Genomic DNA, 17,500 nt, shown 5'->3' on the forward strand with positions numbered 1-17,500 from the left:
GCGAGGTGGCCTGCAGGAAGGAGACCACGTGGCTCTGGTCTACCCACCAGGTCTGTGCGTGCTCTCTTCCCGCCTCATTTATGAGCGCTGACCCCCGCCTCCCTCGCAGGTATCGACCTGATCGCCGCCTTCTACGGCAGCCTGTACGCCGGCTGCGTGCCCATCACGGTGCGGCCGCCGCACCCGCAGAACATCTCCACCACGCTGCCCACCGTCAAGATGATCGTGGAGGTGAGTCACTCGGCGTGCGTGATGACCACGGCCGTCATCTGCAAGCTGCTGCGCTCCAAGGAGGCCACGGCGACGGTGGACATCAGGAACTGGCCGCCTGTCCTGGACACAGGTAGCCTTCCTTGTGTACCTGAACAGAGTTTAGTCGAGCTCAGCAAACCGTCACTCTGTGGTCTGCAGATGACCTGCCGAAGAAGAAGCCCCCAGCTCTGTACAAACCCACCAACCCCGACGGTTTGGCGTATCTGGACTTCAGCGTGTCCACGACCGGCATGCTGGCCGGCGTTCAGGTCCGCTCAGAACACACCCTAAAATGTTCCCAGTCCGCCTTGTTTGTCATCGTCCGTCCTCCGCTTTGCAGATGTCCCATAATGCCGTGGGAGCGTTCTGTCGCTCGGTAAAGCTGCAGTGTGAGCTCTACCCCTCCAGGGAGGTGGCCATCTGCCTCGACCCGTACTGCGGCCTGGGCTTCGTCCTCTGGTGTCTCTGCAGGTTGACAATTTATTTGGTCGGCTTATCTTCTGTATCTGTTGTTGTTATTGTGACGTTTCCTGGGAAAACTTTCCTCAGGCTTGTGATTGGCTGAAATGATCGTACAGTTCAAGGTTAACGGAACTGCACTTTTTTGGGAATTTTGCCTCATTCTCAATGCCTATGTGAGACGAGAACATACAGTACAGGCCAAAAGTTTGGACACACCTTCTCTTTCAATGTGTTTTCTTTATATTCATGACTATTTACATTGTAGATTGTCACATCAAATCTATGAACGAACACATGTGGAGTTATGTACCGTGTTTTTCGGAGTATAAGTCGCACTGGCCGAAAATGCATAATAAAGAAGGAATAAAACATATATAAATCGCACTGGAGTATAAGTCGCATTTTTGGGAGAAATGTATTTGATAAAATCCAACACCAAGAATAGACATTTGAAAGGCAATTTAAAATAAATAAAGAATAGTGAAAAACAGGCTGAATAAGTGTACGTTATATGAGGCATAAATAACCAACTGGTATGTTAACGTAACATATTATGGTAAGAGTCATTCAAATAACTATAACATATAGAACATGCTATACGTTTATCAAACAATCTGTCACTCCTAATCGCTAAATCCCATGAAATCTTATACGTCTAGTCTCTTACGTGAATGAGCTAAATAATATTATTTGATATTTTACGCTAATGTGTTAATAATTTCACACATAAGTCGCTCCTGAGTATAAGTCGCACCCCCGGCCAAACTATGAAAAAAAACTGCGACTTATAGTCCGAAAAATACGGTACTTGTAAAACATGTTTTATATTCTCGTTTCTTCAAAATATACCACCCTTTGCTCTGATTACTGCTTTGCACACTCTTGGCATTCTCTCAATGAGCTTCAAGAGGTAGTCACCTGAAATGGTTTTCACTTCACAGGTGTGCTCGAAGCTCATGGAGAGAATGCCAAGAGTGTGCAAAGCCGTAATCAGAGCAAAGGGGGGCTATTTTGAAGAGTGCTTTATAAGCGGAATAGAGCGAATACCGTTACCTCCGTTTTTGGCTGACTCTTGCTAGCGTTTATTTACGAGTTAGAAATAGCGATGTCCGATAATATCGGTCCGCCGATATTATTGGCTGATAAATGCTTTAAAATGTAATATCGGAAATGATCGGTATTGTTTTTTTTTATTATCGGTATCGTTTTTTTGGGTGTTTTTTTTGTTTCTTTTTTTTAATAAAATCAACATAAAAACACAAGATACACTTACAATTAGTGCACCAACCCAAAAAACCTCCCTCCCCCATTCACACTCATTCACACAAAAGAGTGGTTTCTTTCTGTTATTAATATTCTGGTTCCTGCATTATATATCAATATAGATCAATACAGTCATTGTGCGTGCTGCTGGTCCACTAATAGTACTAACCTTTAACACTTAATTTTACTAATTTTCATTAATTACTAGTTTCTATGTAGCTGTTTTTATATTGTTTTACTTTCTTTTTTATTCAAGAATTTTTTTTAAATTTATTTATCTTATTTTATTTTATTAATTTTTTTAAAAAAGGACCTTATCTTCACCATACCTGCCTGTCCAAATTAGGCATAATAATGTGTTAATTCCACGACTGTATATATCGGTATCGGTTGATATCGGTATCGGTAATTAAAGAGTTGGACAATATCGGAATATCGGATATCGAAAAAAAGCCATTATAGGACATCCCTAGTTAGAATGTATTAAAAAAATAATTACACTTGGGCTCTTGTCTCATAAAGATAGTGAAATGTGAATGATAGGCAACATTCCAGTAAAAGTGCAGTTCGCCTTTAAATTGAATCCCTGGTCATGATTTTTTCATTTGTTGACTATTCAAAGATAAAGAAATACTTGATGGCGTCGTGACGTCTGCCTTGTTTTAAATGAGCTGCTAATGAAATCTAAACTTGGCCAGCAGAAATAAATCAGACTGCAAATCACTTCAGCTGAAAGATGGTCTCGTCCCGCCCCCTCTAATGAGAATGACTCACTAATAACCACTTTCATGAAGTATGACCGTGAGAGGCTCTGCTCCTTTAATAGAAGTGATGAATGTTCTTTTCGGCCGCGTGGAACCGTTTGAACGTGTGTGTCTGCAGCGTTTACTCGGGCCATCAGTCCATCCTCATCCCGCCGGTGGAGCTGGAGTCCAACCCGGCGCTGTGGCTGCTGGCCGTCAGCCAGCTGAGGGTGCGAGACACCTTCTGCTCCTACAGCGTCATGGAGCTGTGCACCAAAGGCCTCGGCCTGCAGACCGAGGCCCTCAAGGTGAGGGGCTTGCTCGTTTAGGCGCCAGGATCCGAACCAATCCGCGCGTGACTTGTCGGTTCTCTCGCGCAGGCTCGCGGTCTAGACCTGTCCCGCGTTCGGGCCTGCGTGGTGGTGGCCGAGGAGAGGCCCAGGATGTCCCTGACGCATTCCTTCTCCAAACTCTTCAAAGATCTCGGCCTTCACCCGCGTTCAGTCAGCACGGCGTTCGGCTGCAGGGTCAACCTGGCTATTTGTTTGCAGGTAAACACGTCGCTGAAGCATCAGTGCATGTGTTTGGGTCTTCACTGTACTGTGATTGTCCGTAGGGAACCTCAGGACCAGACCCCACCACGGTCTATGTGGACATGAGGGCGCTGCGCCACGACAGGTCTGCGACGTCACCTCACCTTATGCTCCCAATGATGCTAACATGTTGTTGGTATTAGAACCCTCCCTTTTATGAGGGAAGAGCCCACCCAGATCACTTTGCTCTAAGGCTGTGTAAAATGATGAGAGGTGACTAAGCTTAACAATTTACTCTACAAAAAAGGAGGAAGAGAACCGGAGCAATCTCTAAAATAGTCGCCTCCTTCCTGCTTTTCTCCCTCTTGCTTGCTTGTCTTTACAGGGATCAAAACTGAAAGTTAACTTAGCGTACCGTATTTTCCGGACCATAGGGCGCACCGGATTATAAGGCGCACTGCCGAATAGCTAGGGGTGTAACGGTACACAAAAATTTCGGTTCGATACGTACCTCGGTTTAGAAGTCACGGTTCGGTTCATTTTCAAAACAACAAAATATTAATTTTTGGGTTATTTATTTACCAAATTTGCAAAATCTTCCACCAAAAATATTTTTCTTAGTGGAATATTTGATGTGAAATAATGGGAACCTTGGATAGGTCAATAATTCATAGTAACATTGATTTTGATTCAATATTATGTTTTGAGCAATGACAGTTTGAAAGAAAAAAAACCAGCTTTGTTTTATTAGTCAACATTGCAACTTTTTCTAAATTACATTTCACCTTTAAGCTTTTTTATTTCACTTTTGTTATGTTTTTGTTAATTTTAATAGTATTTTTAGAATGTGCCGTGAGCCTTTAAAACATTAGCTGTAGGCCACAAATGGCCTCCGGGGCACACTTTTGACACCCCTGCTATCCATCCATCCATCCATCCATCTTCTTCCGCTTATCCGAGGTCGGGTCGTGGGGGCAGCAACCCAAGCAGAGAAGCCCAGACTTTCCTCTCCCCAGCCACTTCGTCCAGCTCCTCCCGGGGGATCCCGAGGCGTTCCCTGGCCAGCCGGGAGACATAGTCTTCCCAACGTGTCCTGGGTCTTCCCCGTGGCCTCCTACCGGTTGGACGTGCCCTAAACACCTCCCGAGGGAGGCGTTCGGGTGGCATCCTGACCAGATGCCCGAACCACCTCATCTGGCTCCTCTCGATGTGGAGGAGCAGCGGCTTTACTTTGAGCTCCACCCGGATGGCAGAGCTTCTCACCCTATCTCTAAGGGAGAGCCCCGCCACCCGGCGGAGGAAACTCATTTCGGCCGCCTGTACCCGTGATCTTGTCCTTTCGGTCATAACCCAAACCTCATGACCATAGGTAAGGATGGGAACGTAGATCGACCGGTAAATTGAGAGCTTTGCCTTCCGGCTCAGCTCCTTCTTCACCACAACGGATCGATACAGCGTCCGCATTACTGAAGACGCCGCACCGATCCGCCTGTCGATCTCACGATCCACTCTTCCCTCACTCGTGAACAAGACTCCTAGGTACTTGAACTCCTCCACTTGGGGCAGGGTCTCCTCCCCAACCCGGAGATGGCACTCCACCCTTGAACCATGGACTCGGACTTGGAGGTGCTGATTCTCATCCCAGTCGCTTCACACTCGGCTGCGAACCGATCCAGTGAGAGCTGAAGATCCTGGCCAGATGAAGCCATCAGGACCACATCATCTGCAAAAAGCAGAGACCTAATCCTGCAGCCACCAAACCGGATCCCCTCAACGCCTTGACTGCGCCTAGAAATTCTGTCCATAAAAGTTATGAACAGAATCGGTGACAAAGGGCAGCCTTGGCGGAGTCCAACCCTCACTGGAAACGTGTCCGACTTACTGCCGGCAATGCGGACCAAGCTCTGACACTGATCATACAGGGAACGGACTGCCACAATCAGACAGTCCGATACCCCATACTCTGAGCACTCCCCACAGGACCTCCCGAGGGACACGGTCAAATGCCTTCTCCAAGTCCACAAAGCACATGTAGACTGGTTGGGCAAACTCCCATGCACCCTCAAGGACCCTGCCGAGAGTATAGAGCTGGTCCACAGTTCCACGACCAGGGCGAAAACCACACTGTTCCTCCTGAATCCGAGGTTCGACTATCCGGCGTAGCCTCCTCTCCAGTACACCTGAATAGACCTTACCGGGAAGGCTGAGGAGTGTGATCCCACGATAGTTGGAACACACCCTCCGGTTCCCCTTCTTAAAGAGAGGAACCACCACCCCGGTCTGCCAATCCAGAGGTACCGCCCTGCTATAGATAATAAAAAATTAGATCTGATAAATCTATGGATAAAAAGCAGAGCCTGGCGACGCATGCGCGTTTATCATAACTCTCTCGCTCTCTCTGTCTCTGCCCCTCCCTCACCAATGCTGCTGCGCGTACAGTTTGTTTTGTTTTTAACCTTCTTAACCCTGAAAATACACGCAATCCTAACTCAAAATGCCGGACATTTGAGGCATTTAAGAAACTCCGCCCTGACAGCTACGCAAAAGAGGACATGTCCGGTGACAAGAGGACGTATGGTCAGTCTATCGTAGCCCGTTAGCCGCTAGCATGCCATGTGTTGTGCCTCGGTGTGCATTGTTTACACAACGTGCGTTACGCTACTTAATATGTCCGTGTGGAAACTCGTTTGGTACACCTACGAACCGAACTGGAACCCCCGTACCGAAACGGTTCAATACAAATACACGTACCGTTACACCCCTACAAAGAGCGTGTCTAGTCATTATAGGGCGCATTAAAGGGGTCTTTTTTTTTTCTTCCTAAATGTAAAAGACTTCCTTGTGGTCTACATAACATGTAATGGTGGTTCTTTGGTCAAAATGTTGCATAGATGATGTTTTACAGATCATCTTCAAGTCACTTTCTGACAGTCGCTTCAGGATGCACCGTTTTGTGGGCGGTCTTTTTTACGTGGCTCACTTTCGACAGCGTCTTCTCCCCGTCATCTTTGTTGCAGCGGTGTAGCGTGCAAGGACGGGAGTGGAAGAAGTGCCAAAAGATGGAGCTAACTGTTTGAATGACATTCAGACTTTACTTCAATCAATAACGGAGCAGCATCTCCTCATCCGTGGCTCACTAGTGCAACAACAACGCCAGAAATGTGTCCCGTGAAAAGCCGTCCGACCGGAACTCTCTAATAACTAAAGTTTCTTGGGTGAATAATGTAAACTCACTACACCGGTATGTTTTAGTGCTTTCATGGCTGATATAAGTAAGAACTTTACACTACTTTATATTAGAAATGGCAACAGCGGAGGATGAATGTCACATAACAAGAAGATAGAGAAAAAGAAGAAGCTTATCGACTAAGGTGTCGCCACAGACTACAAAGGCGGAAGCGCGCAAATTTCAGGACTTATGCAGATCCCAAATACAGATCAGAAGGTAAGAAAAGTTGGTTTTGCATCATATTGCGAAACAAAACGCCAGATAATATGTCTTACCTTACACACACACCATAATAATACTCCTATGTTGAAGCACAGTACAATCCATCAAGCGGCGCGGCTTCATAGCTTACCAAAGTCCTACTAAAACATTTTGATGGATTTTTGAGCGCTGTGTATAATGTTCTATATTTTCAATGGAACATATAAAATGTTGGTGTTTACTTGAGTCATATTGCAGACTACACATATCTCTTATGTTTGACTGCCATCTACTGGACACACTTATCATTTCACCATGTTCTAAATAAAATAGCTTTGAGGTCGGTAAGCACAATTGAAATTATTCCGTACATTAGGCGCACCGAGTTATAAGGCGCTCTGTCGAGTTTTGAGAAAATGAAAGGATTTTAAGTGCGCCTTATAGTCCGAAAAATACGGTACGTTCCAAGCACACACACATTCTTCTCCTTCCGTCTCGATCCTGCTCCCTCTTCTTCCGGAACCTAAAAGAGATACAATGTGTGTGTATTTGCAAGGACAGGAAACACATTCATGTTATGTCCTGCACATAGAGATGAGAACGTACAGTTCACAGGTGGGAAGATATTCCTCTAATATTAGCATGTGTGTTTTTTGTTTGTTTCAGGGTACGGTTGGTGGAGAGAGGTTCTCCTCACAGTCTGCCTCTGATGGAGTCCGGCAAGGTGAGCACACCCTCCAGTTCCGGTTCCAGTAGTTGGACTCGAGTTGACACTCAGGATTTATTTCAAGGCGATTTAGTGCGGTTTTACAAGGGAACCAGCGATACAGTCATTTCTTTTCTCCCAGCAACATGTTCTGATGAAATGTCAGGAGTCTATTTTGGTCCTTGGACCGGAGCGCATGTCCTCCCACATTCGCTGAGTCAAGTTAGAGTCCTCCTCGTTCAGCTGTGGATATGTGAGCAAGCGGCGTGGTGCGTCACAGCCTGTTTTCTCATTGGCCCTCACATTATACAATTAAAAGGAAGTATTAATGAGGCTTGTATTATTATGTATTAGGCAAGTTTATTTATTGAGCACAATTTGTACAAAGTGCTTTACAGAAAATTAAAAGGCAAAAATCGAAAATCTGAAAATACAATCATAATTAATTAAAATTAAAATCAATCAAATACTGTAGATAAAATACTTTCAGTTGTCATATACTAGAGATGCGCGGATAGGCAATTATTTCATCCGCAACCGCATCACAAAAGTCGTCACTCATCCGTCATCCACCCGAACTAACATTTTATCAAAACCGCACCCACCCGTTGTTATATATCTAATATAGACGATGCAAGGCATTAGTGAGGTTAGAAAGCTTTTGCCTGTTAAAGAAAGGAGACTGATCCAATGTAGCAGAGACATCCAATGCGTGCCACGCTGTCACGGCCCAGACGCACACCAGTGCGCAATCATCTGGGAGCCGCGCTGGGCGCACCTCCAAGCGCGCTCGCGCCACTCAAACTGCTGCAGGCAGCTGCGTTCTATCTTGTTTTAACATCCTGTGGCACTCTTCTGGGATCACGGCGGACGAAACTGCTCATGCTCAGGGTGTTTGTGGAGGTTCGGGGTTTTGCACAAATGTGATGCACCATGTTAGATGTCCCGGTTTTGTGACTGTCGTAGACATAAACAGCGTCGCAGCTCTTGCAAATCACGTAGCCAGCATTACTATCATCCTGATTTACAACCTCATAAAAACGAGTCCACGCTGAACTTTTCTGGCCTTTTTTTTCCCTGGTCTATAGTATTCCCTTTTTTAGTTTGTCGCGTACCATGTTTGTTGCCGGCGTTGCCATCTTTTTTTTTTTTCTTCTTCTGTTGTGGCGTGCTGCAGGTGCCTGCTCGTTTTTCGTATGTGGGTAGCAACATTTAACTATGTATATATATTTCCGAATTGGTTTAACTGCCACCCGCCTGAATCTATTTAAAATCTTTTTTTATTTTTATTTCAACCGCCCGACCCGCGGATAAAATCTAATTTTTTTTTATTTCAACCGCCCGACCCGCGGATAATCCGCGGACTCCGCGGTTGTGTCCGCAAACCGCGCATCTCTATCAAATACACAATTAAATAAGTGTTTTCAGGCTGGATTTGAACATTGTCAACATTGATGCCTGTCTCACGTCTTCAGAAAGACTATTCCAGATTTTAGGAGCATAAAACTAAAATGCAGTTTCACCATGTTTGGTCCTGGTCGGTCTGGGCACCAGCAGGAGACCACTCCCTCTAACACAGGGCTGTCAAACCTGTTTTCATCAAGGGCCACATGGCAGTCATGGCTGCCCTCAGAGGGCCGCTTGTAACAATAAATGCAAGAATATAAAAGTATAATCGCCTCATTATATAATTGCTTATGCATTTGGTTATTTGTACGTACAAATTGATGGATAACTTGCACTGAAATCTTAAGTCAAGGTGATATTTAAGTATTTATTGTTATTTTTACAAACAATCATATGGTATATAATAATTAGGGGTGCTAAAAAAATGTTTTTTAGCACATCCAAATCCCAATTTTTATTTATGTCGATAGTAAATTCATTAATAATTTTCAAAAATCGAATTAACTTTTTTTTTTGATGAATTAATTTAAAAAAACAATTTTTTTAGGCCATCTCTCTGCTTACTTGTATACTATAATATACAATGATTATATGACTTATTTTTAACACTTGTATGAGTCTGAACTTTTCATTGTTAAAAAATAATGTTAAAATAAAAAATTGTTATGAATCAAAATCAATGTTTTAAATTATTTACCTTTTTAAGGCTCCAATTACCGTATTTTACGGACCATAGAGCGCACCAGATTATAAAGTGCACTGTTTTTTTCATTAATAAAGCGCACCAGATTATAAGGCGCATTAAAGAAGTCATATTTTTTGTTATCAATGTAAAAGACTTCCTTGTGGTCTACATAACATGTAATGTTTCATAGATGATGTTTTACAGATCATCTTCAAGCCGCTTTCTGACAATCGCTTCAGGATGCCTAGCATAAATTGATCTTTGAGCATCTTTTAAGGTACAAAATGTAGCAAGGAGTGCGTTCCTTACTGATCTTTTTTTTTTTTCACACCCTCCCTGATCAAGATGACTGAGGAACTGAGAGTTGAAGCGCTCCTAAACTAATCCATCCCCCGAAGAACAAACGCTTGCTTGAAAGCTAAGAGAAGTGAAGATAATTAAGCAACAAATTCATAGAGAGAAAGAAGGCCAGGAAAGTCAGTTTTATTTATAGAACGCAAGCAAACGTCGCCGCCGTCTGCTTGCTCCAGCTGCTCGATTTTTTTGTTTTTTTTCCCCTCGTCAAGAACTCGAAGCAGGCAAGCAAAAAACCCATGGTGTTTTCCGCCATCATGGGAAAACCTGGAAAAGGTGCAGATTCCTGTGTGCTACGAGCATGCTAACATAACCGCTTTTTATTCAACCACAATTACAGAAAATGTGCTGGGTATTACATCACAGCATATCATAGCATACCCTCAGTGGCTTACAGTAGGATTTGTGTGTGTAATACAGCGGAACCTCCATGTTCAAAGTTAATTGGTGCTTAAATGAGGTTCGGAAAATGAAAAGTTGGTATAGTGAAGCAAATTTCTCCATAAGAAAGAATGTAAATATGAATAATTGGTTCCAGCCTCGACAAAAGTCCATATTTTAGTGAAGGCTTGTGGATTTAGAAAACAACAAAGTGCTATACAGTACTGTATATCAAACATAACAAGGAGGTGTTGGAGCAACTTTCTCTTAACAAGCTGAACTGGGCTGTATGCACCGCTCTGCCAACACACACAGAAATCCCTTTGGTGCCCTTACAAACAATCAGAAATCACAAAAGTCCTGAACTTTAACAGCAATATTGCTCCAAAAAAAAAAGTAAAAAAGCAGAATACAAGGACAGGAGGAGTGTGTGTGTTGTTCGTGCCGCAGAAGAAGAGGTAGTGTCTTTTTCTCTGCTGTGAAATAAGTCTGTTTTCCACAAAAGGTCTCATCACAATTAAACCTTGCTGTAGCACAAATCAATCAATCAATCAATCAATCTTTATTTATATAGCCCTAAATCACAAGTGTCTCAAAGGGCTGCACAAGCCACAACGACATCCTCGGTACAAAGCCCACATACGGGCAAGGAAAAACTCACCCCAGTGGGACGTCGATGAAAGCATGCTTTGTCGATTATTCCATACTTGCGTTATTAAAGTAGCAAAGTGGAACAACAGGTTGACTTTATATGCTTATTTGTGTTTTATTGTATCCATTAAGCCCTATGTGTCAAATTTAAGGCCCGCGGGCCACATCCGGCCCTCGAATGAATTATCTATGGCCCCCGGGATGATATTTGATTAGTATTAGAACCATACTTGCCAACTTTGAGACCTCCGATTTCGGGAGGTGGGGGGTGGGGGGCGTGGTCGGGGGTTGGGCGGGGGGCGTGGTTGGGGGCGTGGTTAAGATATATATATATAAGAAATACTTGACTTTCAGTGAATTCTAGCTATATATATATATATATATATTTTATTACATATAAATATATATATATATATCAAGAAATACTTGAATTTCAGTGTTCATTTATTTACACATACACACACACACATAACACTTATCTACTCATTGTTGAGTTAAGGGTTGAATTGTCCATCCTTGTTCTATTTTCTGTCACTATTTCAGAACACACACATTATACAAATATACATTATAAAATCAATAAGAAAACGGGAGCTCTAATTTGGGAGTCTGAATTAGGATCAGAAGTTCCTATATAAACATTGCGCACTCACGTCGCCTTTTTGTATTGATTACTGCAGCTGTGCATTGGATTCATTCACAAATACAAACTACAACTCACAAACACTTCAGAATGTGTACTTAAACTTATAAATATCACATGGATATTATTCAGTGAGTTGATTCACCAAAACTAACCTGTTATACAGGAGGAAAAAGCACACAGGACGTTTCAATTGTTCACAGACTGGTCGCGCTCATCAGTATGACAAGACACTTCCGGTCTGCAGGTGATAGCATTCAATTGGGAAGAAACGCCCTACTGCCCCCTACTGACCAATGTGAATACTGATAAATGTGTAATGACAGCTCCAAAAACGAATTCAAACCACAAAATAAAATAAATAAATCAACACAAAAATGTGACACATTATGGGTGGGTCACATATGCATGTACAGTAGATGGCAGTATTGTCCTGTTTAAAAGTGTCACAACATTGCTGTTTACGGCAGACGAACTGCTTTACGGTAGACGAAGACTTTCAAGACTTGACTGCTGTTGTGTGTTGTTACCGCTTTGGGAGGACGTTAATGAAACTGCCTAACAATAAACCCACATAAGAAACCAAGAACTCGCCCTCAATCATTAGCTGTTTATATTGTGGGAAAGCGGACGTGTGAACAGGCTGTCAACACGTCACTAAGGTCCGCATGGAGCTGGAGGGGGCGTGGCCTCCAGCTCCGCCAGAATTTCGGGAGATTTTCGGGAGAAAATTTGTCCCGGGAGGTTTTCGGGAGAGGCGCTGAATTTCGGGAGTCTCCCGGAAAATCCGGGAGGGTTGGCATGTATGGTGAAAACACCGTCTAAACATCGCAAAATGCCACAAATTCAGTCAGACATTTTCAATATCCCGCTCCAAATGTCATCTTTTCCGAGAGTGACATCAAGGTGGTAACGCTTCTGCACTCTGACCATAATATTAGATCAGTCATACTGGAAATTCACAAACACTGCAAAAAGATGTGCTGTCTATCATTCACAATCCTTACGTAAGACAAGAACACATGCTTGGCTTGGTGAAATGGTAAATGAATAGCTAATAATTGAGTCAAAAGATCCTCTGTTGCGTGCGTAACAAAATGAATGAACAACGAGGCACATTTGACTCCATCTCAAAGTTGGTAAATGGAAAAGTTTGCAAATAGAGGGGCTCATAAATTGAGTTTCCACTGTATCCATAATATTATAGTGTAGAAGTGATGCAGTATCTACGCCGCTAAAAAGAAGCAGAAGTACTTCAGAGAGCTCGCAAATCCTTAATAAAGTGTCGCTGGCAGTGTTGACTCATGCTGAGACTTCATTGATCGCTCGGTGGAAGGAAGTCAAAGTGATCCTGCCTTTCACATCCCTTTCACGCTCTTAAAGAGGCGGTAACCGTGGCAACAGCCCTGTCTTCCTCATTCTTTCAGATCCTGCCTGGAGTCCGCATCATCATCGCCAACCCCGAAACCAAAGGCCCTCTGGGGGACTCGCACCTGGGAGAGGTCCTGAGACGACACGGCGGGTCATGTGACCCGTCTTCACTGTCGCTAAACTCCTCTTTTTCTTCTTCATGGCAGATTTGGGTGCACAGCGCTCACAACGGCAGCGGCTACTACAGCGGCTACGGCGAGGAGGTCCTCCAGTCCGACCACTTCAACTCCAGGCTCAGCTTTGGAGACACTCAGACGGTCTGGGCCAGGACGGGCTACCTGGGATTCCTCCGCCGCACCGAGCTCACTGACGCCAACGGAGGTCAGTGTTGACCCTTTTTATCACTGGATCACACCACAACAGGGGTGTCCAAAGTACAGCCTGGGTTCCATTTGCGCCTTACAGCTAATTTTTTAACGGCCTGTGGCCCTTTTTAAAAAATACTATTACAAAAAAAAAATTGAAAATTGGAATTAAGGTGCAAATAGGTCAAATGTGGGGAGAAAAAGTTTCAATGTTGACACTAATAACTAGGGGTGTGGGAAAAAATCAATTCGAATTCGAATCGCGATTCTCATGTTGTGCGATTCAGAATCGATTCTCCTTTTTAAAAAATCGATTTTTATTTATTTATTTATTACATTTTTTATTTTTTTTAATTAATCAATCAATCCAACAAAACAATACACAGCAATACCATAACAATGCAATCCAATTCCAAAACCAAACCCGACCCAGCAACACTCAGAACTGCAATAAACAGAGCAATTGAGAGGAGACACAAACACGACACAGAACAAACCAAAAGTAGTGAAACAAAAATGAATATTATCAACAACAGTATCAATTTTAGTTACAATTTCAACATAGCAGTGATTAAAAATCCCTCATTGACATTATCATTAGACATTTATAAAAAAGAACAATAGTGTCACAGTGGCTTACACTTGCATCGCATCTCATAAGCTTGACAACACACCGTGTCCAATATTTTCACAAAGATAAGATAAGTCATATTTTTGGTTCATTTAATAGTTAAAACAAATGTACATTATTGCAATCAGTTGATAAAACATTGTCCTTTACAATTATAAAAGCTTTTTACAAAAATCTACTACTCTGCTTGCATGTCAGCAGACTGGGGTAGATCCTGCTGAAATCCTATGTATTGAATGAATAGACAATCCTTTTGATTCGGGAAAATATCGGTTTTTGAATCGAGAATCGCGTTGAATCGAAAAAAATCGATTTTGAATCGAATCGTGACCCCAAGAATCGATATTGAATCGAATCGTGGGACACCCAAAGATTCACAGCCCTACTAATAACACAAAGCTGTCATGGAAGCAGTTTTTTACTTTAAAACTGTCATTGCTAAAAAAAATAATCAGAACTTATAATCGAAGGGTAAATCTGAAATTGATCTACATATTTAAGCGTTGAAAGTAAAAATAATATACAATGATTTATGACTTATTTTTAACACTTGTATGAGTGAACTTTGCATTGTTAAAAAATCATTTAAAAATTATTAAAATAAAAAATTGTTATCAATCAAAATCAATGTTATAAATGATTTACCTTTTTAAGGCTCCAATTACCGTATTTTCCGGACCATATACCGTATTTTTCGGAGTATAAGTCGCTCCGGAGTATAAGTCGCACTGGCCAAAAATGCATATTAAAGAAGGGAAAAAACATATATAAGTCGCACTGGAGTATAAGTCGCATTTTTTGGGGAAATGTATTTGATAAAAGCCAACACCAAGAAAGACATTTGAAAGGCAATTTAAACTAAATAAAGAATAGTGAACAACAGGCTGAATAAGTGTACGTTATATGAGGCATAAATAACCAACTGGTATGTTAACGTAACATATTATGGTAAGAGTCATTCAAATAACTATAACATAGAGAACATGCTATACGTTTACCAAACAATCTGTCACTCCTAATCGCTAAATCCCATGAAATCTTATACGTCTAGTCTCTTACTTGAATGAGCTAAATAATATTATTTGATATTTTACGCTAATGTGTTAATAATTTCACACATAAGTCGCTCCTGAGTATAAGTCGCACCCCCGGCCAAACTATGAAAAAAACTGCGACTTATAGTCCGAAAAATACGGTAGAGTGCACCGGATTATAAGGCGCACTGTCGATGAATGGTCTATTTTTGATCTTTTTTTCATTAATAAGGCGCACCGGATTATAAGGCTTATTAAAGGAGTCCATCCATCCATCCATTTTCTACCGCTTATTCCCTTTGGGGTGGCGGGTGGCGCTGGAGCCCATCTCAGCTACAATCGGTCATTTATTATTATTTTTTCTAAATGTAAAAGACTTCCTTGTGGTCTACATAACATGTAATGGTGGTTCTTTGGTCAAACTGTTGCATAGATGATGTTTTACAGATCATCTTCAAGCTGCTTTCTGACAGTCGCTTCAGGATGCGCCGTTTTGTGGGCGGTCTTATTTACGTGGCTCACCTTCAGCAGCGTCTTCTCCCCGTCATCTTTGTTGTAGCGGTGTAGCGTGCAAGGACGGGAGTGGAAAAAGTGCCAAAAGATGGAGCTAACTGTTTTAATGACATTCAGACTTTACTTCAATCAATAACAGAGCAGCATCTCCTCATCCTCCGGAAATGTGTCCCGTGAAAAACCGTCCGACCGGAACTCTCTAATAACTAAATTTCCTGGGTGAATAATTAAACTCACTACACCGGTATGTTTTAGTGCTTTCATGGCGAGTTTACTGACAGATATAAGTAAGAACTTTACACTACTTTATAATACAAATGGCAACATCGGAGTATGAATGTCACATAACAAGAAGATAGAGAAAAAGAAGAAGCTTATCAACTACGGTGTCGGCACGGACTACAAGGGCGGATGTGCGCAATTTTTCAGGACTTATGCAGACCCCAAATACAGATCAGCAGGCATCAGAAGGTAAGAAAAGTTGTTTTTGCATAATATTGCGAAACAAAACGCTAGATATTATGTCTTACCTTATACACACACCATAATAATACTCCTATGTTGAAGCACAGTACAATCCATCAGGCAGTGCGGCTTCATAACTTACCAAAGTCCTACTAAAACATGTTGATAGATTTTTGAGCGCCATGTGTAATGTTCTATATTTTCAATGGAACATATAACATTTTGGTGGTGTTTACTTGAGTCATATTGCAGTCTACATGTATCTCTTATGTTTGACTGCCATCTACTGGTCACACTTATCATTACACCATGTACCAAATAAAATAGCTTTGAGGTCGGTAAGCAAAACCAGAATCATTCCGTACATTAGGCGCACTGTTGAGTTTTAAGGGGGAAAAAAAGATAGATCTGAAGTGGATTTATAGATATTTAATTGTTGAAAGTTAAAAAAACAAAACTATTTTTAACACTTCAGTGACTGAGACCCTTTTGGGTCCCCGTGACCTTTAACATTCAAAAATGAAAGCCCCTGCATGCTTTCATTGTTTAGTGTGCGAGCCTCAGTAGAAAAGGTTTGGACATCCCTGCACTAAACATTCTAGTGTGTGTCTTAGCGTGTGTGCACATTTATGCCTACATAAGAGCATCTGTGTGTCGCAGAGAGACATGACGCTCTGTTCGTGGTCGGCGCTCTGGAGGAGGCCATGGAGCTGCGGGGTATGAGGTACCACCCCATCGACATCGAGACCTCGGTCATCCGCGCACACAAGAGCATCATGGAGTGGTGAGTTCCGTCACTCAACGATAGCCTTTGGAGTTGTCCGTTTTCCTAGTGTCATAAATGTGGTGCAAATAAATAAGGCTTCGCAGCACATCTTTAAAGTGAAGCCATCAGTCAGCTATAGTTAAGTTTTATCCTTTCGTTTTTCTTCCGATAATTCACTAACCTAGCATGACTGGGCTCTTAAAATGTGAGTGCTCACATGGCTATGCTGTCCTCCTCCTAAAAGTGAGGGTGTAGTAAGTGATAATAGTTGAGACATATTGTACAGTCTTTATGTCAAAATTGCAATAGCATCTCTTGAAGACAAACACAGTTCATGAGCATTAAAGCTACAGACGCACATCCCAGTAGTGCTTACTTTTATCATTTGTGTAACCTTAAAATTTACTATACACACTTATTCTAAGGATGCAAAAGGGACCCGCTCGTAAAAATGTCATGAGTCAGCATTCAATTATTTAATTTTACTTTCACCGCTGGAAATCTTTCTATTTCTATTTTATAATGGGAAAATGCAAAACACATTTGGCTGGGTGGAATATTTAAGGTTGGGTAATGACAGCCTTGAAGAGGTCAATTTATGACACAATTGATTTTGATACAGTAAACAGCTAACTTTATTTTTACAGTCCTTACTAAGATAGAGTATCGAGTTCACTCGTGTGTGTGTATATATATATGCAAATATGTATATAGATTATATAAATGTATGTATGTGTGTGTGTGTGTATATATGTATGTGTGTATATATACTTGTATATGTACACGCATGTGTATTTATATATATGCGTAAATATATATATCCGTATATATATATATATATATAT

At 42.0% G+C, this 17,500-nt stretch overlaps 1 protein-coding gene across 2 annotated transcripts in view; it reads left to right on the forward strand.

Annotated features, from left to right (window-relative positions):
- Window positions 1–17,500, forward strand: part of LOC133609392 (disco-interacting protein 2 homolog C-like) — a 78,761-nt gene that overhangs the window by 58,184 nt on the left and 3,077 nt on the right. For both annotated transcript variants that reach the window (XM_061964944.1, XM_061964945.1), the window contains exons 26-36: window positions 1–50; window positions 110–343; window positions 412–521; window positions 593–723; window positions 2,860–3,028; window positions 3,101–3,271; window positions 3,337–3,398; window positions 7,350–7,407; window positions 12,938–13,012; window positions 13,088–13,262; window positions 16,550–16,673. The exon at window positions 1–50 is cut by the window's left edge and continues 74 nt beyond it. In XM_061964944.1, coding sequence (XP_061820928.1) covers window positions 1–50; window positions 110–343; window positions 412–521; window positions 593–723; window positions 2,860–3,028; window positions 3,101–3,271; window positions 3,337–3,398; window positions 7,350–7,407; window positions 12,938–13,012; window positions 13,088–13,262; window positions 16,550–16,673 — 1,359 coding nt within the window. The remainder of the gene's footprint in view (window positions 51–109; window positions 344–411; window positions 522–592; window positions 724–2,859; window positions 3,029–3,100; window positions 3,272–3,336; window positions 3,399–7,349; window positions 7,408–12,937; window positions 13,013–13,087; window positions 13,263–16,549; window positions 16,674–17,500) is intronic.

Source organism: Nerophis lumbriciformis, linkage group LG07 (genome assembly GCF_033978685.3).
Source record: "Nerophis lumbriciformis linkage group LG07, RoL_Nlum_v2.1, whole genome shotgun sequence".
Classification (NCBI taxonomy): Eukaryota; Metazoa; Chordata; class Actinopteri; order Syngnathiformes; family Syngnathidae; genus Nerophis; species Nerophis lumbriciformis.